At 46.1% G+C, this 26,897-nt stretch overlaps 1 protein-coding gene across 2 annotated transcripts in view; it reads left to right on the top strand.

Moving 5' to 3' along the window:
* LMX1B (LIM homeobox transcription factor 1 beta) overlaps window positions 1–21,906 on the top strand; it is a 96,766-nt gene extending 74,860 nt beyond the window's left edge. Inside the window, exons 3-8 of one of the 2 annotated variants that reach the window (XM_074608867.1) lie at window positions 13,088–13,320; window positions 16,822–17,000; window positions 17,968–18,045; window positions 18,448–18,514; window positions 19,342–19,482; window positions 21,254–21,906. In XM_074608867.1, the coding sequence (XP_074464968.1) occupies window positions 13,088–13,320; window positions 16,822–17,000; window positions 17,968–18,045; window positions 18,448–18,514; window positions 19,342–19,482; window positions 21,254–21,411 (856 nt within the window). In that variant the 3' untranslated portion in view covers window positions 21,412–21,906. Of the gene's footprint in view, window positions 1–13,087; window positions 13,321–16,821; window positions 17,001–17,967; window positions 18,046–18,447; window positions 18,515–19,341; window positions 19,504–21,253 lie in introns of both variants that reach the window. The other variant, XM_074608866.1, reaches the window with a different exon arrangement.
* Window positions 21,907–26,897: the final 4,991 nt, after the last annotated feature.

Raw genomic sequence — 26,897 nt, 5'->3', positions numbered from 1 at the left:
TGTGCAGGTGTGGGCCATGGCTGGGTCTCCTACGGCCGCGTGGGCTGCAGGTGTTCGGGTGTCTCCTACAGGGAGGAGCTGCATGAGCAGTGGGAGGCTGCGGGCAGCCACGCAGGACACGCGGGGACGCAGGTGGAGCCGCATCAGGGGACTCGGGTGGTGTTGCAGGGATGCAGAAGTGAGGCACCCACTGCCCCACGCGCTGCCTGTCCCAGCTACACCCCGCCACGGTGCCGGGCGCTCAGAGCTGAGCAGCAGCCCTGCGCCGGCTCTGCTGGGATTGTCCATGCTCCATGTTCCGTGAGGTCCCCAGGTCTGGAGATTCCCCCCGGCTGTCTGTACGCTGCAGGTCCCTCCCCAGGTGTCACTGCACTCAGTGGTGATCTCTTATGCCCTTCCTCAGCCTCACCTGCACCTCTCTTCAGTCCTTCACTCCCTGTTGGCATGGGATGCGCTTCTCGTGCGCGGTGCCTGCTGAGGACGTTGAGCCTGAAACGTGACGCGGGTTTACAGGTGGTTTCAGCATTGGACTGGGGATGGGGGGGCAGAGAACTCTCTACTTAGATATTATAAAAGGTTCCTTTCATAAATCCTTTAGCTAGGATTTTTATATTTTCTCTGTGTTCAGAAGGCGTTTAGGTAGGTACTGCTGTCCAAGGAAAGACATTAAAGTGTAATGTGAACAAGCAGGGATATGTAAGAAACCCACACCGTGTGTGCATTAATTCGCTGGAGACCTAATCTAACTCTGCAGGAAACTCCCGCTGCAGGAAACAGAAAAGAGCCAGCACTTTCAGAGTGAACTGTATGACAAAAATGAGAATATTCTGCTTTCTTCTGATGACTATGAACCCCTCCCAAGTCCACATCCAAGGGTGACTATTTTCCAAACAGAATCTGTAAATTGCCTAGGCACTCCTGAGATTCTTGTCCTGAGGTCTGGGCTTTTTGCTGGTATGTATCTGATTACAAGAGGATTTATAACTGTAGAGATATGTTTCATGAGAGAGCTATTGCTGTTTGTTCTCAGACTTATTTTGAATTAATTTTTTTATTTTCCTGCCACTTCATCTTTAATTCTATATCAGCTTCTCACACCAAAATGGTTGGTGGGGCATCTCTAACTTAAGTGGTTGTTGCAGCCAGTAAAGTGATTCTTGATGAATAAGTTACGAGAAGGGTGAATACAAGAATTAAAATTAGAGTGCCCAGCACATCTGGGACTCAAATATCTGTAGAAACCAGCAGGACTTCTGCCGAGAAAGTCTTCCGTGTGGGTCCTGGGTCTCTCATGAGGTGCAGCATTCTGGAGTCGTTTGGGCTCTGTCAGCTCAGGTTCCCTGTGTTTCTTCCACCGTCATCACCTCGGGGAGAGGAGCCCAACGCTGCGTCTGCTGCTCCTGTGGGTAAACCCAGGGCTGAGCCTCGCCACAGAGCTGCCTCCTGAGATAAAGGTCATACAGCAGAATAGTTTAAAATCCTCTTTTGGTTCTAAAGGCAAACCGGGCTATCCAGGATCCCTGAGGTCTTAAATGTCCCTTGGCCTTCTTTTGACCCTGTATACACCTTACATTCTTCCTTTAATGATTGACACTCAGTGGGTATGTGCCTTCGGGCATGCTGCAGTTGTAGCTGCTTCTTCATCAAAGCAACTGTTTACAGCTGGTTTGAGTTGGATGCCAATAAACAGTATTCTTTTTGTCTCAAAATAAAAAGCAGCTTAAGTCCCTAATGATAAGGATTTTGTGCTTTGTAGAGGAAAAATTCAGCTAGGTTGGGACAGCCAGCCACCCAGCTTAGCAAGTCGGAGTACTTTATACTTCCAGCTAAACCGCTTTTATGTCCTCAAGTGAGTGGGCTATAGATTCTTATCATTGTGGCAGAAGTGATGAGGGTAACATCTTTAGTTGGAAATCATTGGCAACATGTGGAGAAAGCTTAAGATGTTGTCACACTTTAACTTGGTCCTAATCTGTTCAAAGGCAGTTCATACTTCCTAACTGCGCCAGCAGGTAGCGAGAGGGAGGCAAAGACCATCAGGGTAAAATAGCTCATGCTTTTCTTTGGAGAGTTTATGACTTTCATAAAGCGGGTACAAAGAAACTGCAGCGGTAACTGTTATTGTCTAAATGAAGAGCTTATGTTCACCCAACCATATTTCATTAACTTGTACACCCAAGCTTCTACATTTCCTGCCTGCTTGGTGCAGTGCTACAAGTGAATCTCCAATATTTTAATGCCTATTGTCAGTGAAATGAGTACAAGAGCAACGTGCAGGTCAGCCGTGCCCCTTACGTGACCATGGGACGTGTCCATCACGGCCAGAGGTAGCACCTAGGAGCGTGTGCTGCAGGGTCGCCTGCGGCGTCGGCAGAATTTCCAGGGCAAGCTGTGTGTGAATTGTGGCATGTGTTGAGGGGAGACCCAAAAAAGCAATCATTTTCCTTCCAACAGCAAATTGAGCCCCTGCTAACAACACTTTAATGTCAAAGCTGGGAACTCTGTGAGGGAATGGTGGAAAATTTAGGACCAAGCTCTGAATGGAGCTAAGCGTTTTTAAAGTCTCGCCTGTGACCGAGGACCCCGTCCTCTTCCTCATGGTGTCAAAGGAGTTCTTCATTTCTCGCTTGAAGCAAAACCTGACACAGCTTCTCCTCCTTTATTACCTTTAGCAGATTATTTTAAGAACCTCAGAATTACTGGTGAGCAAACTTCATTCTATTTCAGCAAATATTTAAAAAAAAAAACAGTGCTTTGTCACCTTTGTAGAAAGGACAGTACAGTCAGAGCAGGACTTTTTTTCAGACAGATATTCAACACAGCACCTAATTCTTGGAAACATTTTCAGAACCCTCAGGAATACCATGGGATATTTTTGTGCTTTTATAGAACAATTCCAAGCTGTACAAATTTTCTGCCCAAGAGAAAGGGATGCCGTAGTGATGTGACGTGGGGGGGATTTTGTACGCTTTCTCTCTAACAGGCATCTCTATTTTCTCTCTCTGTATGTGTGCGTGTGTTCATGGGTCTATAATATATATATACACACACATAACCATAAGTTAAGTAGTATTTTCCAGCTTTGACCTACTTACAAGTTTTCATTTAATTAAAAAAAAAAATTCTGAGAAAGTTAATAAAATGTTTAGAGAAACCTTTCACTCTCGTGAGCTTAAGGGAATAATCCTCTTTGCATGCCTAATAATGTTGTTGGTGTCTAATGGGATTTCATTTTCACACATGTGGAAGTGTCCTGTGTGATATATGTTTAACTTCTGGAATAACGTAAAACCCGTGTTAATGTTCCAGGCAGAAGGAGGGTCTGGGCGTGATACAGGGCCTTGCTTATTGATAAATCTTTTTGTATGGGTTTAGAGAGTCTCGTTTACCAAAGCCTGAACACAAACAGAGATGCTGGTAGCTGAGTCTTTAGGACTCTATCAACCATATTGGGCTTTAAGGAAGCTAGGGGACTGTGGTAGTTTGGTGTTAATCTAAAAATTTGGTTTACAGAGCAACTATAGTAATCGTCCATACCAGAATAACTAAACTAGTCTGTTCATTAACGTAAAAAAGATGACTCAGATGTTTGGAGTCTTCAAAAAATCCTGTATTGAGAGAGCTATTTATTTTACATTGTAATATTAACATGTAATTGACATGATGTTAGTAAGAGTGACTCCACATTACAAGAATAAATTATCATTCCTAGACCTTGCGGGACACACCTTTAGTTGCCTGAGTTTTTGGGGTTTGGTTTGTGTTACTTTTAGTGCTCCTTTTCCTTTTTCGCTGGTCCTTTTTACAGAGTTTCTCCCAAAGCTCGGTGCCTCTGCTGAGGTTCTTCTGTCTCATCAGAAGAACAAAGTTTATGGTGGAAGGACAGTAAAGGGAAACTATGTGAGACGATCGGGGGGGAAAAAATTTCACCCGTTAAAGGTCAGGGTAATAGAGCATGATTTGGAGCAGAATATAGCGGGGACTTTTGTAAGACAAACAGCAACTTTTCATGCTCAGATGGGGATTCTTGGGTTAAATTGCTATCTTTGAGTTCTGAACTTGGAAAGGTATTAAAGTGGAATTAAACCTTTACACAATCCGGCTCTTGTGTCATTCAGGATTTTTTTGGGTTCTGTTTAATTGTACATCACAGCAGGGTTCTGAGTGACTGGTGCTCTAAAGAAATGAGGGGTAGGGTTAAGTCTGCAGCCCACTGCTCTCTGCTAATCCTTCTTGTTCCTTGAAGAAGGATTTACTTTTGCTGCCAGCTTGTGAAAGACTTTCCTCCTCCCGAAGAGATTGTTGTGGCTTTCCTGGGGAGGTGTGGTTGCTATAGCAGGGAGTCACGCCTGGGTATTCTCTCAAACCCTACTGAGAATGGGCCAAAAAAGAGCCGAAGAAGAGTAAAACTGGGGATTAAAAAATGGAACAATGGGAGACAGGAAGATAGGAGTGGGAACAAATGGGAATTACAGCACCAAAAATAATGCAAAGTGACAAAAAGAGGAAATAGAAAAATAATAGCTGACAGTCAGACTGAAAAGAGAAACACTACAAAAGAACAATTTATTTTCAACAGGCAAAGAAAATAAAAGGGCATCTGGGAAATAAGACACGGGCCTGTGTTGAGGGCTTTTTTGGTTCTTACTGTATTGCAAACAAGTATGCAGCAAGTATACAAAACTTTCTTCATCCCCCCTTCTCTGTTCCACCTTTGCCACAATCTGTTTATTCAAAACAAAATCTTCCTGGGTTTTAAACTGTGTGTTTATTTCTTTGCTATTAAATGATATTTCTAATTGTGTCTGTTCCTAGGGACTAAGCGTACGGTAATTCCGGGCTTTTCATATAAAATATTGACACGTAGATCAATAACAGAAGAAAAGACCCAACTCTGCTCAAATTCTATTCTTGAAAGCCTTCCAAAGAAACAACCGCCTCCAGGAAAATGCCAGCAGGCCCTTGGTTTTGCTGCTGCTCACTGGAGACAAATTCTTCAGCTCTTACCATGGCAATGCCCCTGTCGTACGTACCTGCTCCTGCCTGCGCCCGGGCACCGTCCCCACGTTGCGCCGACCGCGCATCCCTGTGTCAGAGGGAGACTCCCCCCGGGGTTCTTAGATGCTGTATTTTGCTCCTAAACCCCTTTGTTCTACATGTCACATGCAGCCCGATTTTGCAAAGTTCCAAATGTGTTCATCTCAGTGAAAAAAGCAGAAATTTTCATTCAGCTTAAAGTTTGTCACGTTACAAATAAAATTTAAAAAGAAGCCAGTCCCACATCTAACAGCAAATCTCTCGGAATGCCTTTCCTGCACCCTACTGCTTTATATATAGGAGAGGCAGAGAGATGTAACAGATGAAACATTTTGTTTATGAAGTGTCTATGTTTTGTTTTATTTCACATGTTTTTGCAATATAGATAACAGATTACACCACAGAGCTTTCATTGCCTTGTGCTATAAAGATACTATAAAGCCTTTCTGGATATTAATAATAGATTGTGTTGATGAGTTTGGAGAAGCTGGCAATAGACCCCCCACTGTAAAGACATTAACACCACAGGACGAAGGTATCTTTCCCTTGCAAATCAGTTGCTAAATTGGCTGTGCTGATGGGTTTGGGCACAAGCGCTTGTACAGCATCAGTGCAGCAGGCACAGGAAGTTATTTTGTTTTATACTGGCAAATAACGTTTCTTCCTCTTAATGTTCCTAGTCGAGAGGAAGGGCCCCGTGTAAATTCTTTCCCTAAGTCATTCTTGCCAGCCAAGAAATAACTTAGAAATTACATTTGAATTGCTTTGACACACGATTATTTTTTTTCTGTAAAAGTGAAGGCCGGGGCAGTGAATCACCAACAGTACAATTTCCCTGCTTATAGGGCCTTTAGGGTGAATTTTCATACAAAAATTATATTAGAAGAATTTCCCTGTGTTGTTGGCGATGTAAATTCAAAGGCAACTGTAAATTCAGCATGCCACTTAGCGAACAAGAAGGATAAGACGTCTCATCGGGCTGGCGAATATTCAGCGTCGCTGGCGTGGGGCTGGGCTGCGGAATCAGGCCCCGCTCCACGCAGAGCCAGAGCCGCTGGAAACCGGTGAGGCTGGACAGGTAGGAAACAAAGATGGATTTAGTTTCATATGTGTAAGTAACTGAGTGAAAATCCAAAGGAAGAAAAACAGAAAAACCGTTGGCTTTCAGTAGTTGACCTAGCGTAGCGGAGTTGCAGCAGAAGCAGAAACTCCCCAACCCGTTCTGTGCTTTTGTAGCACTGCAGTAGAATCCGCAGCGAGACAAAAAGCACAACAGCAGAAGCCCGTTTAGCCTTCTTTGAAAATCATAGACAAAAATAACATTATTTCCCAAATGTTTGCACTGCCTGAAAATATAATTCTAGCAAAATCATCATATTTTGTTAATCCATTAGGCTTCTTAATTGCAACCCTGGCTTTATCAATTCAATTGGCGCCCTTAACTTTTATAACAGTTTCTATTCTACAGAACAGATTAGGAGAAAATTGCAGCCATAATCTGTACAGTGCAATTGCCGTGCTATAAAGAGGAATGGGAGTAGCTGAGAAGAGCAATTGGATTCCCAAAGGTGGAGCACAGTAGAGCAATATCAGTGACTTTGTAAATGAAAAATTGTTTTAATTCCCTTCTAACAGCAATAATTCGATTCTTCATAAATTTTTCCATCAAAGTGTTGTAAGGAAAAATGCTATAAAACAGAACTGCATGGCAGTGATGGAAGGCAGTTGAACAAAGTGGTCAATTAGAGGATGAAAATTAAGCAAAGAGAAGAATCCATTCTGCCACATTCTGCTTGAAGCGAGAAACTCCTCTGCACTTTACATTTTATGTTCTACTTTATAGTCAAGGAAGATGTAACTTTTTAGGTCGTTCTGTCCCCGCTTGAGCAAGTTCCAAGAGGATGGCAGCTTTGAATTCTGTGTGGCTTTGGGTGTTGGGAGGGAGCTGGGAGCAGACGGTCTGCACGAAGGTCCCTCTGGACCTGCCCCCGCCGGTGGAGTGACTGCAGGGAAAAGCGGGTGCAGGTCCTGAGCTCTGCCCAAGAGGGGACGTCAGCTCACTGCCCACAGATGACCTTTTTCCTTGGCTCAAATGATGTAAAGAGAGAAAATTAACACAAGGCAGGAACCTTTTTGGCAGTTGTTATTTCTGTTGCGGTAGAGGCCAGTGATGGTGGTCCGTCCAGGACTGCCCCATGGCACAGAGGTACGTGCAGCGCTTCCGTCCCTGCCGCTAACAGGAAGCAGAGTCTAAAAATGTACCAAACCCTGCTCCTATCCAGGCAAATGGGACTTTTCCCTCGTATTCCAGTGGGAAGGAAATCAAGCAAAGTGTAATATTTTTGTGGATATGGTTGTGACACAAGCCATTGACTGGCTATGGCCATCCTGTGGTGCTGCCTGGGGTCTGTGTTTGGTGGACAGAGCGGTTGCGTGAGCTTGTTCGGTGGGTCCATCTTTGGTGGACAGAGTGGTTGCGTGAGCTTGTTCGGTGGGTCCATCTTTGGTGGACAGAGTGGTTGCGTGAGCTTGTTCGGTGGGTCCATCTTTGGTGGACAGAGTGGTTGCGTGAGCTTGTTTGGTGGGTCCGTCTTTGGTGGACAGAGCGGTTGCGTGAGCTTGTGGCTCTGACAATGGCCATGGTCAAATGCCCACCAGCTTCAGAGCAAGATTTGACTGAGCATGGAATAACGTGCGCTCTCTATCGTTATTTTATCCATTGGGCTGCCTTTGCGTGGCAGTACAGCATGTCTCATGAAAATACAGGTAAAATATTCGCAGGGAAAAAAGGTAACTCAGTGCCAGTATGGGCGACATTTTAGTCTGTGAATCCAAATCCACACGGTGAAGCGCAGCGTTAAACGCAAGCTTTCACCAGTAGTTGGTGTTCTTACTACAGCACCTGTGGAGAGAGGGTTAATAAATATTTTCTTCAGTTCTCCCTGAAGAAGAAAAAGGTTTCTTTGTTTTAGTTTCTCTCTAAATATTACATTTTTTTTCTAGAAACTTTTAATTTTTGCGCATGTTTTATTACTACTCGGTGAAAGGGAATTAGCTTTCTTTTACTGAAGTTTTCAGCTGTGAAATTGGCTTTAATAAACTACGTAATTATTTTTTCTGCAGGGAAAATATTTAAAATGGATTGTTTCTTTTTTTAGGGTTTCTTCTTTTTTTTTTCCAATCATAAAACGATAATATTTCTGTTTTGCTTTAGTGCATTTGAGATGTTTTGAATGTTCAGAATTCAGTGTAACCAAGCAACAGTTTTGGGTTTTTTTTATAAGCGCCCATGAGCTATAAGATGCTACAAAAATGTTCAAGTCCTATGCTGGAAAAAAACCCCACGCACGGTGTTTTCCCCATTCTATGTCATCTAAAGAAGACGGAAGTATCAAAATTTCTCCCAAAGAACAAGTAACAGATGTCATTCGTTAGTAATTTAATTTCTTCTCTTAATAAAACTCAGTTGTGTGAAAAGCATAATATATTTTGCTTCAGCTCTAACATATTTTGCCCTATGCGAGTGCCAAGCGAACCCCCAGCTGGCCATATAGGCACGATAGGGTGTCATACCCAGGCTATTATCAGAAAGAAAAGCACCAGAGCTAGAGACTATACCGACAATATTTATGAAGGCTTGTGACCACCATCTTTGCATATTTATTAAATAAAGAAAAGCCAGGTATCTGCTGTGGTTTCTTGCAACACATAATGTCAGAATAACACAGAGAGGAAAATGATTTAACGCCTCCGATAGGTAGACAGCAGCATCTGTCCTCTTGCATATATCAAACACGGCTTAATAACTTCCTATTTACTGCTTCACGGCAGACGTCCAGTAAATAAACAACCTGACTGAATTAGTCTATTTTTATACCTCTGTCCTGTATAACAAACCTCTTGAACCACACTTAATATGAACAGCAAATTTCGCGCTGCACATGGAGATCTCTCAGCACAGATTAAATTAGTTATAATAAAACAATTAAAATGTGTTTGCCCACAGACAGGAGGAACTGCAGGACCTGGGTGAGCAAGAGGAAGGTAACGGGTGGGTTGTCAGGACGTCAGAAGAGTAAACAGCAAAACCGTGATTCTCGGGAGCAGAGCAGGGTCAAACTTACTGCAAGATAACTGCGCGAGAGATAATAAATCAGTAGCAGATATTAAACACCAGATGGTTGTGCCCATGCAGGAAGGCACAATGGATCATGTAACTGTGGTTGTTTCTAAGGATTACTGATTCAGCCTGACTTCACAGGGATATTCTAACAAATAAAATCTTTACGGCCGCTTCCGCTGGTGAACATTTTCATCTACTGTTTAAAGGCAGGACCGCATGTCTTAGTGTTCTCATTGCCCCTAAAATATATGCAAAATTAATTTGTTAAGTGCGCCCAGTTTTCGCCGGTGAATTTTTTTGACTGTCTAGTACTGTAAAGTTGCTGCACAGCGATTATTACAAATACTCGGATGGACAGACAGGCCATTGTTCCCAGCTTTAGCTCAGCTGAATCCCCCAAGTGTCTCAGGCATAGAGGCAAACACACTTAAAAACTCCTAAACCTATTGAGTTGTCTTTCAAAATTGTCCAGGCAACAGAATTTATTTATAAAACTCTTGCAATCGTTGATTCAAAACAAGGTTTTCTTGTTCTGCTTTTCTCCTTTGTCCTCTTTGAACAATTTTCTTTGGAATGTTTTCGTTGTGCTTAGGAGTCGGAGATTTCCTGGGGCTTCTAATAAAGGCATTTGATTTCCACTCTCCACATACTTTAACAAGTCCAAGGATTTTGAGGTTTGACATTAACTTAAGAGAGCTGGAGATAATCAGCCATGGGGGTAAAAAGTCAGAGTTATGCAAATTATTTGTAAAATGTATAGAAAGCAAACGAAATCTTTCTTTATATGTGGTTGGTGTGGGACAGAGTCTTTGTCTCGGCACAGCGTATCTGCATGCCTTCCTTCAAATTTATGGCTTTGATTGAAACCTGTAAAGGGGTGATCTGTAAAGTATTCCTGCTATCCTACACTTCTCAACAGGTTTATTACCATTCGTTTATAAAATGAACAGTCTAATGAGCAGTGTTTTAGATCACAGATATCAAAGTCTGGTCATTTGTCAAGATTAGTTTCCTGTTGTGAGATTGCCTTGTGCAAAAAAAGTGCATAACCTTGGGTTACTCTCTGGAAGCTGAAAAAATACCTATAAACACTTTATAAGATGGATTTAATGAAGATTTTATAATCTCAGAGTTAAATCCAACACGGTGCAGTGTGTGTGTATTTGTGGGACTGCATCTGTAATGCAGACAGTACCTGGGCACAGGGGATGGCGTTTTCTTGTGTTGACAAAGGTCAAGTTAAAGGTAGGAAGTCGCGCAGCATCGTGGGGCCGACCTAACGTTGATTTGAGTGAGTTAATACTACATGGACAACACGCAATTCTTTATAACTAAAAGACAGCCTTTGGAAACACCGGTGTGAAAGCACCACCTTTCTGGCAATAGTCAATTGCCAATAAATAACACAAAATACTTCTAGTTCTGTGTTAGACATCTTTGTTTTGAAGAGAAACCGCAGCCGCTGCAAAGCAGCGGGGCCGCGACGGCGCTGCTCAGGTGAAGCCCGCGCCCGGCAGCCCGAGCCCGGGCAGAGGGGGTTATTTTTAGGTCCCAGTGAGGAGAAACGGGTAAAAAGGGGGGGGGGGTACATTTTCCTGCTTAAAATCAGTTGTGACCCCCGTGACGTTCGCGTTTTCCCTTCCCACCGCAGGCTGCCGCGTTGCCGGGCGCGGGAGGCGCGGCCCGACCTGCGCCCCTGCTCCGCGCAGCGCCGCGGGGGGGGGGGGGGGGGGGTCCCATCCTCGGCTCGCTGAGGCCGGGGGGGGGCGCTGCCCCCTGCTGCCCCCTCCTGCCCGCGGCCGGTCCGCTCCTGCCCGCGCTCCCTGCGCGGACGGAGCGCCGGGCTCGCAGGACCCGGGGCGCTGCCCCCCGAGGAGCGGGGGGGGGGGGGTCGGGGGTGCGGGGGATCCCGCGGTGCGGGAGCGGCGGGCGCGGGGCTGCGGCGCGCGGCCCCCCCGGGACACCCCCCCCCCCCCCGCCCGCGGGGTCTGGGGGCAGCGGCGGGGCCGGGGCGCTCTCGGGGGTCCCTTTTTTTACGGTTCCCCCGCCCCTCCCGGGGCGCCGGGTGCCCCCGCACCCGATGTGCGGATCCTCCGCCGGCTGCAGAGCAGGGACGAGGTTAATTAAACGGAGGCAAATGGGTTTAAGCGGTTAAAAACAGGAACAACTTTTTTAAGCGCTTAAAATCTGATTGCTCCTTTTCCCCCCTTTGTGTTCTAATCCGTTTGGATATGTTATTGTGTATAGATAAAAATTTTCCCTGCTTAGGAATTTGCTGGCTCGGGCATTATCATATTTTTGTGATGTTTACTAGTCAGAACATAAAATCGTGTTTCTCTCTCTCTGTTAAAGTTTGCATCTAACAGAAGGAAACCCTTGCAGACAGACCCAATAGCCCGGCTGAAATAAGATGGCCTGCTCGCCCACAGTGGCCGTGGGTGCTGCGTGGCATCGGTTTCCCTTTGCTAGATTTATTCCATTATGTACCCAAAAAGGCGCCGCTCGGCCCCCCCTGCGTGGCTCCTTCAGAGCGCTTCCTTGGGCGAAGGTTCGCCCTGAGCCAGCCCCGTTAATGGTGTCGATCTCTTTTATTAGATGGGAGATACAGATGGGGAAACCCGCAAGTTCTCGGGCTCTCGGCCTTTCTCTGGGTGCCGTACGCACGTGTATTTGCATTTTCTTCCCCTCCTGCCCACTCCGTGCCCCCGCCGCTTTGCTGAGGAGCCGGTGGCTGCCATTTTGCTGCACTTCTCAGCTCAGACAAAATGGAGGCTTTGGAGGAATCAGCAACCACCACAGCCTGTGCCTTCTAAAATCAAAGATAATCACCTTTTACAAAAACGGGGGTAATTTTGAGGATGGGGGAAAAAACCCAGCGTACCCCATCCTAAAAGGCGGAATCTCCTTTTTTCCTGTGAGCACATGGGTGCAGTTGTGTTAATTTCGTTGCCGAAATGTAAATATTAATGCACCTTGCACTTTGATGTATTGCCATAAAAGACGCTGAATTTCAAATGACCAAGCCCACTGTGCGATGCAGGGACGTAACTTCGCTATTCATCTTTATTTGAAGCAGGCCTCTTCCTAAAAGCTCACTTAGGGAGATTCCCAGTTGCCATTAGAAAAGCAAAATAAAATGAATCTAAATCATTCTAACTTTATCTTAGAAAATTAACGATGGATGAAAGAGGGGGGGTTTATAAAGGTTTAATAAGAACTAGTCTGGAATATAGTGTATATTCTAGAGCCTGTGATTATAGTGGTAATTTAGCAGATTGTATCACTGCCTATCTCTGCCAAAGGATGTTTCACACCATTTAAAATGCACAGTCCTCCCTTCGGAGACAGGTTGTTCTGGAATAACTCAACATCCAAAGAAAAGCCGTGTTATTTCACTCCTCTTTATCAATTGCATGTGTGCGATTGCGTGTGTGCGTGTCGTCGTCTCTCAGCAATAGCACTCAGTTTTCGTGCTTGTTTCTGTGTTCATTTGTCAGCCTCCTCAGAGACAGACAATACCAAAAATGGAAAGTCACGAAATCTATTCAGAATAGGGTTTAAGTACTGAAACCAGAGACCCTGTATAAAACAAAGCGTGAATTAACTTTTTAAAATAACTTTGGTTTTGAGCAAGTTACCCAAACTTGAGAGCTCCTTTTTGTTTCTCTTTTTGAAGAGGAACAAAACAGTGAGATAAGGACAAACCTTAGTGTTTTTTATCCAGCAAAGGTGATTTGGGAATCTCTAGACCAAAGGGATTGAGATTTGAATAAATTGCATGCCTGTGATGTTTCCGAGACTAAGGATGCAAGTCTCCCAGTGTGCAAACGCATGAGCCAAGCTGATCTGTAGTTAAATTAAAGAATTTGCTGTATTTAAATTCAGGCAGTGCATGATCTGACATCGCCTTTGCCTCTCTCTCCTCAGGCTGTTTGCTGCCAAGTGCAGTGGCTGCATGGAAAAGATCGCCCCGACAGAATTCGTCATGAGAGCCCTGGAGTGCGTTTACCACTTAAGCTGCTTCTGCTGCTGCGTTTGCGAACGCCAGCTGAGGAAAGGGGACGAATTTGTTCTTAAGGAAGGGCAATTGCTCTGCAAAAGTGACTATGAAAAAGAGAAAGACTTGCTGAGCTCGGTCAGCCCAGACGACTCAGACTCAGGTGAGCCTTTCCCACACCTGCTCCGGCTGGAAGAGCCGCGAGGGTTTGTAGAGCTTTCTTACAGAAAACTGTATCCATTTACACATCCACTTTATCCATATGCACATGCCACCCATGCAGAGTAGCAGGCACAGCTAAGAAATCCCTGCTTGCAGTCAGTTTTCCCCAGCTTGACTCCCTCCCTTAACTTGCTGCTTAGTAAAGGACAAAAACTTTTTGTTTTCGTCAAGGTATTTTCCTGTAAGATCACGAAACGTGAATCAGACTGACTTCAGTTACCTGAGACCTCACTCACAGCGTGCCGTTCTCCATGGGCATGCTTCCATCCACTTCACAAATTTTGCAGGGCAGAGTAATAATACGATTTTCAAGAGTGTTCTCTCTGCCAACCACAAATGGTAGCTTTAAGAAAACACAGAAGTACTGAGGAGAACCTGATAGAGAGTGAGCAGCGGGTTTGTGCGCTGCAGGGAGCCGGGGCAGCCGGCTGCGTATCTGCTCTTGTTAGGACAGGTAAGGGGGCTCGCAAGAAAATGAAAATAAAATGCAGTAAATCGACTGAGGAGGAGTTGGGGCAGTCTGTCCCTGGATGCTTTCAGGCCAGGCCACGCTCGGCTCTCCTGACTCCGTCCAGGCTCCTCCCTGGCGGTGTCTCTCCCGTGCTGCGGAGGCTCCAGTTTCTGATCATCTCTGTTGCCCCCCTGCTGATTAGTGTCTGAGGCCCGTTCTGGTGTTAAACTCGGAGATACCGATGTGTGGACCGTGGCTCGTATGTGACATACAGTACCGAAGTGAGGATGCAGAATTTGCTGTTACAGATCTCCAAGTGTCCCTGCAGTCCTGCACTGCTCCTGATAAATGCAGACGGTTTAGGATCAAGGGAGAACAGGCTCGACATCTTCCTAAAATGCACCGCTGCGTACCTGTGTCACCAGTGTGACCTCTCTCTTCAGAGGCACCTGGGGTTCCAACTGTGTGATTGCGAGAGGCTGCACCCCTTGGCCAGGGAGTGAAGGCAGGGGGTCACCATGCTGTGACCAGAGCTTTTGCCTTCTCCAGAACCCAGTGGAGCCCTCACTCCGATAGCTCCTGATGGGTGTCTTCCCTGAGTTCCTAAGGTGATGGAGAGACAGACCCTTCCTTTCCTCAGCCCCTTTCCTAGAGAAGGTTTTAAAAGAGAGTGATCAAAATCCGCTTGCGGTCTCTCTGGGGCTGGGGACACAGGACATAGTTCACGCGCTGGGGTTGGGGTCTCCAGTCTGAAACTGGGGATGCAGCAGTGGCTGTCGGGCTCTCAGGCGGTTCCAGGGGAGACGGGATGTCTCCTGCCCGCCCCATGTGCGCTCCAGGAGACGAAACCTCCTGCCGCCGGTGTGCCCCGGCCGATCCCAGGACTAGAGACAGTGTGTACACAAATTGCTGCCAGCCATCATAATGGCACACTTGTTTCCCAAGAAAATGTCTAAGAAAATCAACAATTACCATTCCATTAAGCGTACAAATGACATGAATGTTTGCCTCTGTTTATGGGAAAATGCATTATTCCAATTTAGCTAGGAGCAGTAATTATCCTTAATCTCTAATCTGAGAGCCATATTCTCCATGTTGCTGAAATTTATATTTTCATGTCAGGAATGCTGCAAGGCGAAGGTCAGTGCTGACTCGGCAGGACGTGCGGGACCGGGGCCTTTCTCGGAGCAGCGCGTTATTGCCGCACTGTATGTGCAGGGCCTTGCGTGTGCTGCTCTGTAAATCTCATGGCAGAGGGTTTGGGCTCTTTGTGAGTTTGCCCGAGGCGTGTGGGTTTCCTGCTTGCCCTTCAGCGTGTCATTCTCCTCGCCAGCTCCAGCATCCTTCCATCCGTCTGTGTCCAGACAGACCCCCTTCGGAAGCGGAGGGTGCGGGGCTGTCCCTGGGCATGGGACCCTCCTCCCCGCGTTGCTGCTGGCCGCTGTTTGCCGCTGGCCCGTTGGGATCCGCTCTGGGCATGGCTGGGCTCTCCCTCGGGACCGGGGTTTGTGTTTTGTGACCAGCAGCGAGCTGCCACAGCGGCACAAAGCAACCTTGGTTTCAATTTCATTTCCCCTTGGCACACAGGGTGGTTTCTTACTCCTGGAGATGCTTTTTTTCCCCTTGTTATTCCCTGTTAGCCAAACCCAAACCTGAAAAACAAGTTGACAAATTAAACGGGATGTTTTGTCTCCCATTGTCTGATACGTTGGAAACACGGATCTCCCAGAAGCTTGTGTGAGAGCAAATGATTTCACACAGCCCTGGCTGAGTGTGTGTCCTTCTCCAATCAAATATTTATCCACTGGACACAACAGTAACTCTCCAATGAGCAATATTAATCCTCACAAACCTTTCCTTAGAAATGGCATGCTGGAAAGTTAATAATGTCATGGTTATTAAAATGACTGAACTTCTCTTTAATCATTAGGCAAAAGATGCTTATTAAAGTAAAAGGTGATTAGATTGCTAGGTGCATAATAATCAGAGCCTAAAATGAATTAAAGTCTAATTTGTTAATTCCCCAAACGTAATCTTTGAGTATATAGAAATTTCAGTGTGTTTTCTTCCTGTTGAAATCCGTATAATACTGTATTAATGTTTTCTGGAAGAAAAATCAGTAGTCTGGTGAAATAAAATATGCTGAGTTGAAAAGCTGTTTTTCACAACGAAATTTGTACTTAACTCTTCAACCTTTGCCACTGCAATTGAGATTTCCAAGTACAAGGTACTAAGACATGTAATATCACCAGATTATATGAATATTTAGAATTTAACTGTGGAAATTACAAATAATCTACCTGGTCTACACAAGCACATACGTACTTGTATGTATTTACCGAGAAAGAGAAATTTGTGCACGCACATATGGACACACTGAAATACACGGCGAAAGAATACTCGTGTTTTCTGTGGGATGCAGAGACGAGATGGCAAACATTATATTTAATAGTATCACTAGAGCTTCAAAATATTCAGAACGATAACTGGACTCTACGCTGGATTTAGCTAAACAGACTTTGAGATATTTTTGTGACAGCTGGATTTCCGCTGTTTTGCTGCCGTAGCGGTGCGGGCAGCGGTTCCCGTCTGCACCGAACGCCGCGGGGAGGACAGGGCTGCACTGCGAAGGGAGATGGTTGGTTGCGGCAGGTGAGCACCCACGGACCAAGTGATGCTGGAAGGGCACAGCGTCCCTACGTGCCCGAGTCCGGGAACTGTTGAAGCAAATTCTGAATTTCCCTCCCCTGATCAGTCCCATGCCTTCAATTAAAAATTCAACATGTTTTTGTGCTTTTGTGGTGTTTGGTTTAGGCAGTGCACACAAATCTAAGATAGTCTGTTCCTGCCTGGAGTTGCTTTAGGTATTCAAATAAATATGGGATAGTAGTTGAACCTGTTGACTAGTTGGGCAGCTGGAGAGCAGTTCTCAAACACCCTGTTGTCTTGGTGGAACAAGTACAATTTCACGTGCTGTTTATTTTTCACCAGTTAAAAGTGATGATGAAGACGGAGATGTTAAGCCCACCAAAGGACAAGTAACCCAAGGAAAAGGAAGCGATGATGGGAAGGACCCAAGAAGACCTAAACGACCAAGGACAATACTTACCACACAGCAGAGACGAGCGTTCAAAGCATCCTTTGAAGTGTCTTCCAAGCCCTGTAGGAAGGTAGGTGCTTCATCAGGGACCTGCAGTCAGCTCTGACACCAGGCCATGGGGGTGGCAGGGCCAGGGCACAGTCCCCGAGAGCCCCCTGGCCCTTCCCGGGGCAGCAGCAGCTGCCTTGAGGTGGACACAGAAACCAGGCGGCGTGTGACGACGTCACCCAGACACCTGTCGCAGCTTAGGACGAGCTCCTTATTATTTCTGGATATTCACCCGCAGTATGCAGAGCAGCTGCGTGACCGATTCCTGCTGAACAGCAATATTTGGTTCTTATAAACCACCAGGTCAGAGCCCAGGTAACACAAGTGGCTTTTGCCCTTCTCTCCTTCCCACCGCAGAGGGAGCCGCTGGGGGTGGGACGGGTGCTCAGCGCTGGTCCCACTGCTTGTCCTTCTTGTGAAACTGAACCCTGCTGTTGCTCTTGTTTGTAGCAACTAGGGAAAGGTATAACGTACTGCTTCACCGATGAAGCTGGTGAAAATCAAATCTGTGCAAAAAACAGCCCAAGTAACTGTTTCCTCCTAAGTTTGATTGGAAAAAAATGGAGGGGCATTCTGAAAGTTGTCATTTTTGCACAAAGTGACATTCTCCTGCTGACGTAGAAAGTACGTCTTTTGGGATGGTGCAATGTGCCTGTTTGCCATTTTAAAGTGTGAAATTGTACCTCAAAAATATAAAAAATATTCATAGCCGAATTTGTGTCTTTTTGCATGGAACTGTTTTCTGGGTAAAATCATTGAATGACCTAGTGTCATTTTACACAGCTCAGACTTTTTGTTCAGTACTTACGAAACTGGTAGTGACATGAAGGGCAGAACTTGAACAAACTGTGCAAAAATATGAGAAATTTTTAAAAGCAATTCTGTATGTGCAGTTTTTATTGTAAGTGCAGGCATATTCCCCCTAACAATACTGATTAGTTTTTTAAAAAAATATGAAAAATTACATCATTAAACATTTCCTCCTGTAGGTCAGAGAAACACTAGCAGCTGAAACAGGACTCAGCGTGCGAGTTGTCCAGGTCTGGTTCCAAAACCAAAGAGCAAAGGTAGGTTGTTTGTCAAGTTCTCAAAAGTAAAACGCAAATTGTCCTCCAACACGGATTTCCCCTCCCCCTAGACGTAGTGGGTACCACGGAGATCCCGGGGGCTGACCTGTACGTATTTTGCGCGCACTGCTGTCTACATCCACACAAGAAAGGCAACTTTCAAACACAGACTTTAAGTTCGTGTGCTCAAAGCAACGTGAGGTTGGGAGTAAATTTTGCATGCAAATGTCAACTGGAAACTGAAATGTTTAAGCTTAGAAATTGAACTGAACCCACAGCGGTGTGTGCATGAATATAAATGGTCTGTATTAATTGATTTGATGTTTGGAGAGAGTTTTGTAAGGAAACAAAATTGTTGCATGCAGAACCTTGAGACTGTTCTGTTCTTCCTCTTTTATTCAGATGAAAAAACTAGCACGAAGGCATCAGCAGCAGCAAGAGCAACAAAACTCGCAGCGACTAGGGCAAGGTAGGGGATTTGCGATGAAGGCAAAATAAGGGGAAAAGAATCTGCAAGGTTTCTTTGAGTGCCACTCCCACATAATGTCTTAAGTAGAGCCATGGGGGCACGCACACGTCTGTGGATGACGTGTGCCGTCACCCGTGGAAACACACAGAGTGCCCAGAGTTCTCCCACGGGCCAGGCCCCGGAGGTGCTCACACGGAAGCTGTTACCTCCTTTCTGGAAGAAATGTGCAGTCCAGAGGCGCTTTCCCTGCAGGGAATCTCCAGGAGGCTCGCTCCAGGTAGATCCTCCAGTTTGTTTTCTCCTGAAGAAAGGGTGACCGTGCTCAGCTGGGCACCTGCAGGGTGCCCACGAGGGCGTCAGCATCGCTGTCCCCCCACGGCGCGGGAGCCCCCCTGCACCCCGCAGCGGGCTGCGCCCGGGCAGGAGCTGCACACAGGCACTAGGGCTTGCCATGCTGCTCCGCGAGTGCTCTTGAGGTTCTCCAGCTCCCAAGGCCTTGCAGCCTCAAATCCTCCTCTTTATGCAGAGCCGGAAAAACTGGTACCAACAGAAGTTAGAGAGTAATAGGGCTGTGTCACACACAGGACAGGCTTTGGGAAGACACGGTCCAGCAGCCAGGAGCTCCAGAAATTATATAGTCAGAAATTACAAGTCTTTCAACTTAGTGCTCAGGGCTGTACTCTCAGACAAAATTTGGAAGGCTCCTCTGAATGACAGGACGCACCCAGCCGCGTTCGCTCTGCTCGGGTTCGGTGTTGCCACTGGAGGTAGTGTCTGCAGCCGCTCTGTGCCCGAGCGGTGACTGTGCCCTCCTGTTTGCTTTGCAGAAGTGATGTCCAACCGAATGGAAGGGATGATGACATCTTACACACCACTCGCACCACCACAGCAGCAGATTGTAGCAATGGATCAAAGCAGTTATGGCACAGACCCATTTCAGCAGGGTCTTACCCCTCCACAAATGCCAGGCGACCACATGAACCCTTATGGTAAGGCATGCATCATTCTGCCGCATCAGAAATAGCAGGGTTCGTGTGCTGGTGCACACACCGCAGGTTCAGCAGAGCTACTTGCTTTTTATAATATTTGTTTTCCTGGGATTTGCACCAGGGAATTTGTACTAGTCAGTTTTGTGTGTATATTTTCATGTACACATAAGGGGGTAGAAGAGAGCTCATCCCAGGCTCTGGATGCCCTTCAGAACTATATCACAGTATAATTCCGATAAACGATAAACCAAGCAACATCACCTCTCCAGCTCCACTTTTTTAAACCACTATCCAAGACATTGAAAAATAAACATTACCAAATTCTAGCTCCCTCACAAGTTTTTCCTTTTTCTTACAAGCTTTGGGAAAAAAGTGCCTTGAAAAGTGGTCTAATAAAGAGAATTAATCTATTCATTCCAAAATGAATAAGCACCCCTCTAAGATCCCTCAGATTGGATACTTGGATTTGTTAAAGAACAGCTCTTGAGCTACTAAGAGGTGTGTCACCACAGGACATTTCTCCCGTGTAGTTTTATTCTCTGCCCAAAATCAAGATGATGGTTTGCTTTCATGATTTCCTGACCACACACCATCAAGTAGATAGGTACACCAGCCGCATCACAAGCATTAAATGCCTAATAATTGATTCTGGACAATTGCAGTGTGGCATTTAAATAAAATCTAAGAGGATTTCTCAGGCTGTGATTGTTGGCCTTGCTGCAGCCCACAAGGGCTGTGACGCCAGGCTCATTTCTGCTGGCCAGGAGGAGCTCCGCTGGGGAGGTCCCCGAGCACATTGCGCTCGGGAGCACGGCGTGCACAGGCCAGCAAGAATCTGCTTTGGGTCTGGGTTATTACTTTTCCCACTGAGACAAGTCCACGGTGCACACCAGGCAATTTGGTAAATCCTGTAAGGAGCTGAGGACATCTGAAGTGCAAATGAGCGTTAGGTGGCTTGTGATTTTGCTGCTAACAACGTGCTTGGCTTTCTAAGCACAGCTCCTTGAGGGGCAGGTTCTGCGCTCCAAGAGCAGTGCAGGAGATAGCACAAAGCTGCTTCAAATGAGTGCCTGACGGAAAAGAGCTGGACTCACACTTTTTTGGTGCTCACAGGACATGAGCTCTTTGTGGTACCTTGAGAGTTGAAGCAAGCCGGAATCTGAGTTGCTGAGGGAAATAAAAGGTGCTGCTCCAAACCAGCCCAAAAAGAGTGGAGTTTTCTGAAATGAGAGCATGTTTACAACTGTAGCTCCCTTGAGGCCAGGGAAGCAGGGTGTCCTCCCGGGTCCCGTCGTGTTCGTAGATCTGTCTTCTGCCTTGTGTGTAAATGAAGACCCTTACTGGTTGTGGCTCTCAGACCGCTTTTCCCTGTCGCGGGCGCTCAGTGTCTGCTCCCACCTTCCTCGCTGGCCCCAGTGCCCCCGCGAATGCCGGATCCCAGCTGACGGACCCGCTCCTCCCCGGCTCTGTTTGCTCACGTCCTCAGCCGAGGCTCCCTTTTGTGCTGCTGACTGAAGTATAAATTAAATCCTGGCAGACTGGGGTGGCACTGCTGCCAGCTGAACTCTGCGAATTGGTTGCTAGCCTGCCCCTTTGTAGGTCAGACCTTTAGAGCAAAATTGCGTTAACGTGTAAAAACAAAACCGGGAGCGTTCCCTTTTGCTGCAGTTGCAACAAATGAGCGTCCATGTGTACTGTGTCCTCCTCTGGCTGCACAGAATCCAGCTTAACATATACGTTTCATTTGCAGGAAACGACTCCATTTTTCATGATATCGACAGTGATACCTCTTTAACTAGCTTGAGCGACTGTTTTCTTGCCTCTTCCGAAGTTAACTCCATGCAGGCTAGAGTAGGAAACCCCATTGACAGGCTGTACTCTATGCAGAGCTCGTATTTCGCCTCATGAAAATAAAAGAAAACAAACAGCCGGCGTGTATTTAGCCAGTGACTTTTTCCAGTGCAGACTCTACAGCCATATGTTGCCCAGCTCTTTCTTCACAGTGACTCCTGCTGCCTCTGGACTGCAAAGAGCATTTTTAGGAAGACTGTATCTGTGTGCATATATGTGTATGTATGTATATATATATTAATACCTACCTACATACATACATATATATATATGTAAACAAAACGCATCCACCAGTCCTACCCTTGATTCCCAGCTTGCACCAGACCACGAGACAAGCACGGAAGGAACAGAAGACCCTGCTCGTCAGCAGCCTTTGGTTTGGTTTGGTTTGGTTTGAGCTCATCGTTGTAAAGGAAATGGATTTTGCGGAAAGCTAGACCTTTTCCTCCTTTCTCTCTTCCTTTCTTTTGGATGTTTAAACTTTTTTTTTTTTTTAAAGCCACTGATACTGACATCAGTCGACCATATGACAAATAAATCAAAGAAACTGGAGATTCCTCCCTTTTCTTACTGCATGATTCATACTATGTTGTGGATAAATTGCCATTTGAACTGTGAGAAGTTAATGTAAATGTGACGTTCGACATTTGTTTCCTTTCTACACTTTTTCTGCATAACCTAGATCTGCTCATTAGTTTATAGCCCTTATGCATATGATACTGAGGAAACTGGTTAACAGTAATATTTGCGGAGAAAGCCAGTGATTTCACAATAAGAAAGGTCTATGACCCTGGAGAGGAGATGCATGTTAGGGACAGAGGCATTTTAGGTTAGTATTGATCTTAAATAATTAAAACTAAAGGTGCTTACAAGACAGTTTTATTTAATTATTTTTTTTTAAAGTGTGAGAATAAAGCATTTACATTTGTTTGTAAGTATTGCGGTGCCAAATTTCAAGTCTAGACCATGACTGGCAAACATGTGTTGTTCATTCTGTTCTGTTTATTTATGTTTTGCATGAGGCATAAATGTGCTATGCTCCATTGTCCATCTGGAATAATTAAGCACTCCTTTAGTTAATTATCTCGCCTCGGCAAGAATCTACGATGTACAGTTCTAGCCTGAACCATCAGAAGTCCTGAAATGTGCACCAACTGGGGAAAAAAGGTATGAAAGAGATCACAGTGGCAGGTTTAGATATGTTGAGCTGGAGTCTAACCCAAGTCCTGCAGGTTTCACGCCGACAGGACTCCTGTATTTAAAATAAATACTCCAACTAACCTATTAGTGCAAATGTAAGAAGAAGAAGTACACAAATTGAAGGGAATGTCCCGGCTGAAGTCTGAATGTCTCGGATGCTGAAGTTTGAGCATATGTCATATAGGTTTTTGTAGGGCATAAAATATCATAAATAATAATAGTATAGTTATAAATATTGCCTGGTGATAATTATAATGTGGGGAGGCAGACAAGTATGGTCATGGCTCTTAGTGGAGAAAACTTCATGGGGAAAATTTGCCAGGGTAATATCAGTAATTATAGGGTGTGTTCAAAATAGAGCTCATGGGGAAAGATTGGCAGGATAGGCACTTTCTTAAATAAATACCTTTAATATATTGACCATAATAGCTGAAAACAAGTCCAAAGCGTTGGTTAATGCGACTCCTCCAGGCTGAGGACCGGTACCAGCCCGGCCCTGCGGAGTCTGCCGTGGGCTCGGCACCGTCTGCAGGAGCACGGGGCGCTTGGGGTGCCCGTCGTGGCGGGGGGACGCCAGGGGCAGGGGGTCCTGCTGGGGACCCTGCAGGCAGCCGCCCACCCCTTCGCTGGCAGAGAAAGGTCCTCCCTGTGTTCCGGGGGGGGTGGATGGCAAGGATCAGGTGGTAGGTCCAAGAAAAAAATAAGATCGCGTTCCTCCCTGGCATAAAAATGTGGACCGAGAGTGTTAGAGGTTTCTTGAGAAAGCGACGTTTTCTCTCCAGATAAGCGCGTGCATTTTCACCCTGTGGAGGTGAGGAAGGCGCTGGGGCAGAAGACCGTGTGTGAGCAGCGCAGGAGAGCGGAGCGCAGACCAAGGCGAACCCTTCCTGCTGCGGGGCGGTGGCAGACCCACGTCTGCCCTCACACAGCCCCGCACGAGCGAAGGGACCGGTGTCTGCGCCGGGGTGACGCTCCCCTCCCTGCAGGTCCCGTTGCCTCCCTCGGCAGCAGCCCAGGCCGCAGGCTGCCGTGCCCGGGGAGATGGGTCCGCTTCACCCATCTGCTTTTGCTAGCGACAGTTCTCTCGCTTTCTGACAGGGATGTGGATTTTCAGTTGAAGGTTGTGAGCCCCTGGATATGTTTTGAAATTGGGAGAATTTTCTTACCTTACCCATCCCCTTCAATTATTTTTCCCTGTCCTTGTGTATCAAAATAAATAACAATTTCCTTTCTCTCTGCATGATAGCAAACATCTATAAAGAACTCAGGTGATCCTCACTGCTTGCAGGCCAGAAGGCAAGCAGATTTCATATGGCACATTATAAACATTTGTCGCCTCCAATCTCAATGGATTCATCAAGTTTTCCTCCCCACCCTTCTGCTGTGCTACTTTAGAGTCATAGAAAAGCATCTTCACCATCTCAAACGTACCGGGTTTATAGACTACACGTAGGCACAGCCTTGCTTTGTCCCTCATTACTGGCAGGATCAAAATGGCATTTTTAGTGTTTACAGGGACTTATATGAGAACTATAATGTGACCTACAGTTTGGAGAACTGCCTTGTCCCAACTCTACCTCTGCTTCTGGGCTGGATGTTGAAAAAACAATCCATTTCCAAGGAGAGAATCATATCCCATTTTATAGCTGAAGTAACCGTAATCTTCTGCTGATTTTTTTTGGATGACTTTGCCACCTCTTTTTTTTTTTTTTTTCTTTTTTTTCTTTCTTTTCATTGCTTGTACATACCATCTCCTCTTCCCTTGGTGTGTTGTATGATGATGCCTTAGCTGTTTGTTCCCCATATTCTACCATCTCTGGTGCCACACACACGACAGAGTCAAGCCCTCTGGCGCGCGTAGCGTTTCCCGTGCCACTGTGGGTTGCTGCTGGTCAAGGGAAGGAATGCAGAGCCAATGATTTCCAGCGGACCCGTGATATCTGGCAAAGGCCAAAGTTCATTAAAGCAAAATAAATGTCACTTTTTTTGTGTGGAATGAATTATCCTACTGGAGTGTGATCATTGTGGTTTTAACCTGGGACCTGCAGTAAAAGATTATATAGCAACCTCTGACCTTTTTGATTTCTGCTTTACTCTTCTATTGTCAAGGGAAATGTCACTGATCAGGTGAAAGTAAAATGTTTAATGGGCCATATCACAGTAATATCTTACACTGAGTCAAATTGATAAACTCTTGCCAAAAATTCTTAGCATCTGGCACTTCCACGGAAACCACAAACAATGATTGCACATATGGGAGCTTGAAGGCTAGAGGTCATGACAGCAGTTTATTACATGCACCTTACAGTGATCATTTTCCCTAGGAAATTAACCCCACTCTAATATAAATTCATCAAGTGAGCTCTTCACGGTGTTTCAGTCATGTTGTTTTGGCTAAGCAAGGAATACATGTTAAGCTAAAGTGGTGACAAGATGCAATTAAGTAAAAGATGATTGATTAGGTTTCAGTGTTTGCTCAATAATGTTTAAAAAAGATGACTGTGAGATCGGAGTGACTGTGCTCGGTACTAGCTTCCTCGGAGGTCTCTATTGCGCAGTTCCCAGCTCTGTGAGGGTGGCACATAGGGATTCCCTGGCAGTCGGGAATGGTTCCTCGATGCTGCTGCCGGGCTCTGGGCTGGGCAGCAGCATGTTTCCATCGCAGGGCTGGCTGTCGGGGGGACGATTCCTACCATGCGCTGCTCTTCTCAGCCTCCCATTTACCACAGCACCATGGATTAAAGCCTGAATCGTAACCAGGTCGGGGCTGGCAGTGGCTGCGTTTCACAGTCACAACGTGGATGACAATTATGTTGCGGTTAGTAAAGTGCGGTGGTTGCGATCGCTAAGATTGAAACACCATCCTAGGCATCTTGATCTCCTTTTCTTCTTTAAACTCCGTCATCAAAAACCTCCAGACCACTTGGCTCAGTTGCTGCTAACCTGTGATGTGACTCACGTGAGTCTCACGATGGCTGCTGGGTGGAGTTTTCAGACCCAGCCCGCACAAGTCGGGTGAATGTTAGCAGCTGCTTTGAAGGGGTCATTGCTGCTCTGTCAGCAGCAACTCAGCCACCTCGCTGCGCCGTCATTGCATGGGGAAGGTCCTTCATGCTGACAAACCTTCCAGGGATGATGTGAACCCACTTACCTCTTCCTACTGTGCTCAGGACTCCCTTCCTTTCCTTAAGGATCAGAAGTTATGTCCCAAGCCACCACCCCAGGTGCCCCAGGGAACCCGGCTCTGTGATGCTGCTAGGGATGCTGCAGGCTGGGGTTTGTGAGAGCAGCTCTTTGAATCGTGTCATAATAATTCTGGTTGTCCCCAAAAGTCACTAGAAATTAACAGCAGAATCCAGGAGGAAGGGAAAGGTTCTTACAAGCCTGGAGCTTGGTCACAACAGTCAAAGGACAGAGAGGCGACTGAAGCACATCAAACCATGGGAGCTGGAGCCACAGTACCCAAGGTCCCGAGTGCTCCGGGTGGTGCTGTGCACAGCCCCGTGCCCAAGCCACCGCATGCATTTCTGAACAGCAGCCGCTCCCTGTGCGTGCGGGTCCGTCTCCAGCCCGCGCTCCTCACCCCGCGGGCACGCGCCAGCCACCGCCGCACCCGCAGCAGCGCGGCCGGGGCTTTGGGCGCCTCTTCTCCGGGCAGGGGGTGATTGGTTAACCTCATGGCAGGTGCCCGAAGTCTTTTGGCTCTGGTGGGATTTAAGCACGGTCTTGCTTATTTGAGGCCTGTCTGAATAAACTGACAACTATTTGGCCTCCTCAAGGACACAGCCGGGTCCCCTCGGTTCTGCTCACCCCGTTTCTGCTCAGCAGAGACTGTGGAGGGACTGCCAGATACTTTGCATTGGGAACTCTGTTTTTAAGTGAACGCCCTATTTTTTAGCTGTGTATGGCTGTATTACTGTATATTTATATATTCTGTATTTATGTTATCGAAATGTAGTATTTTGTAGCTGTCTGTTACAATTTGTTTAACTTGTAAAAAATATGACTATGCTCTCTCGTACTTAACCAGCTGCCTCTCACCATAGATTCTCTGCTCCTTTCCCTCTGTGTTGGTAACAAACCACCATAATGTATGTAGATCGGATATTTTTTTTTTAATTTAATTACTTGTCATTGTTAAATTATTTATTAGTGTTTTTGAATTTCATTTCACTGCATTTTTTTTTTCCTGCCACCATTGCCTGGCAGCTAAGATACATGAGTTTCTCATACATTATGCTCCTTCCCATGTGCACGTGCGTGCGTGCGCACACACACACACACACACTCTCTAAACAAAAACAGAAAAAGAAAAAAAAGAGAGAGATTACACTTCAGTATAT

The sequence above is a fragment of the Larus michahellis genome, chromosome 15 (assembly GCF_964199755.1).
Source record: "Larus michahellis chromosome 15, bLarMic1.1, whole genome shotgun sequence".
NCBI lineage: Eukaryota > Metazoa > Chordata > Aves > Charadriiformes > Laridae > Larus > Larus michahellis.
Note: the sequence above shows the minus strand (reverse complement) of the source record. Positions and strands in the feature narration are given on the sequence as shown.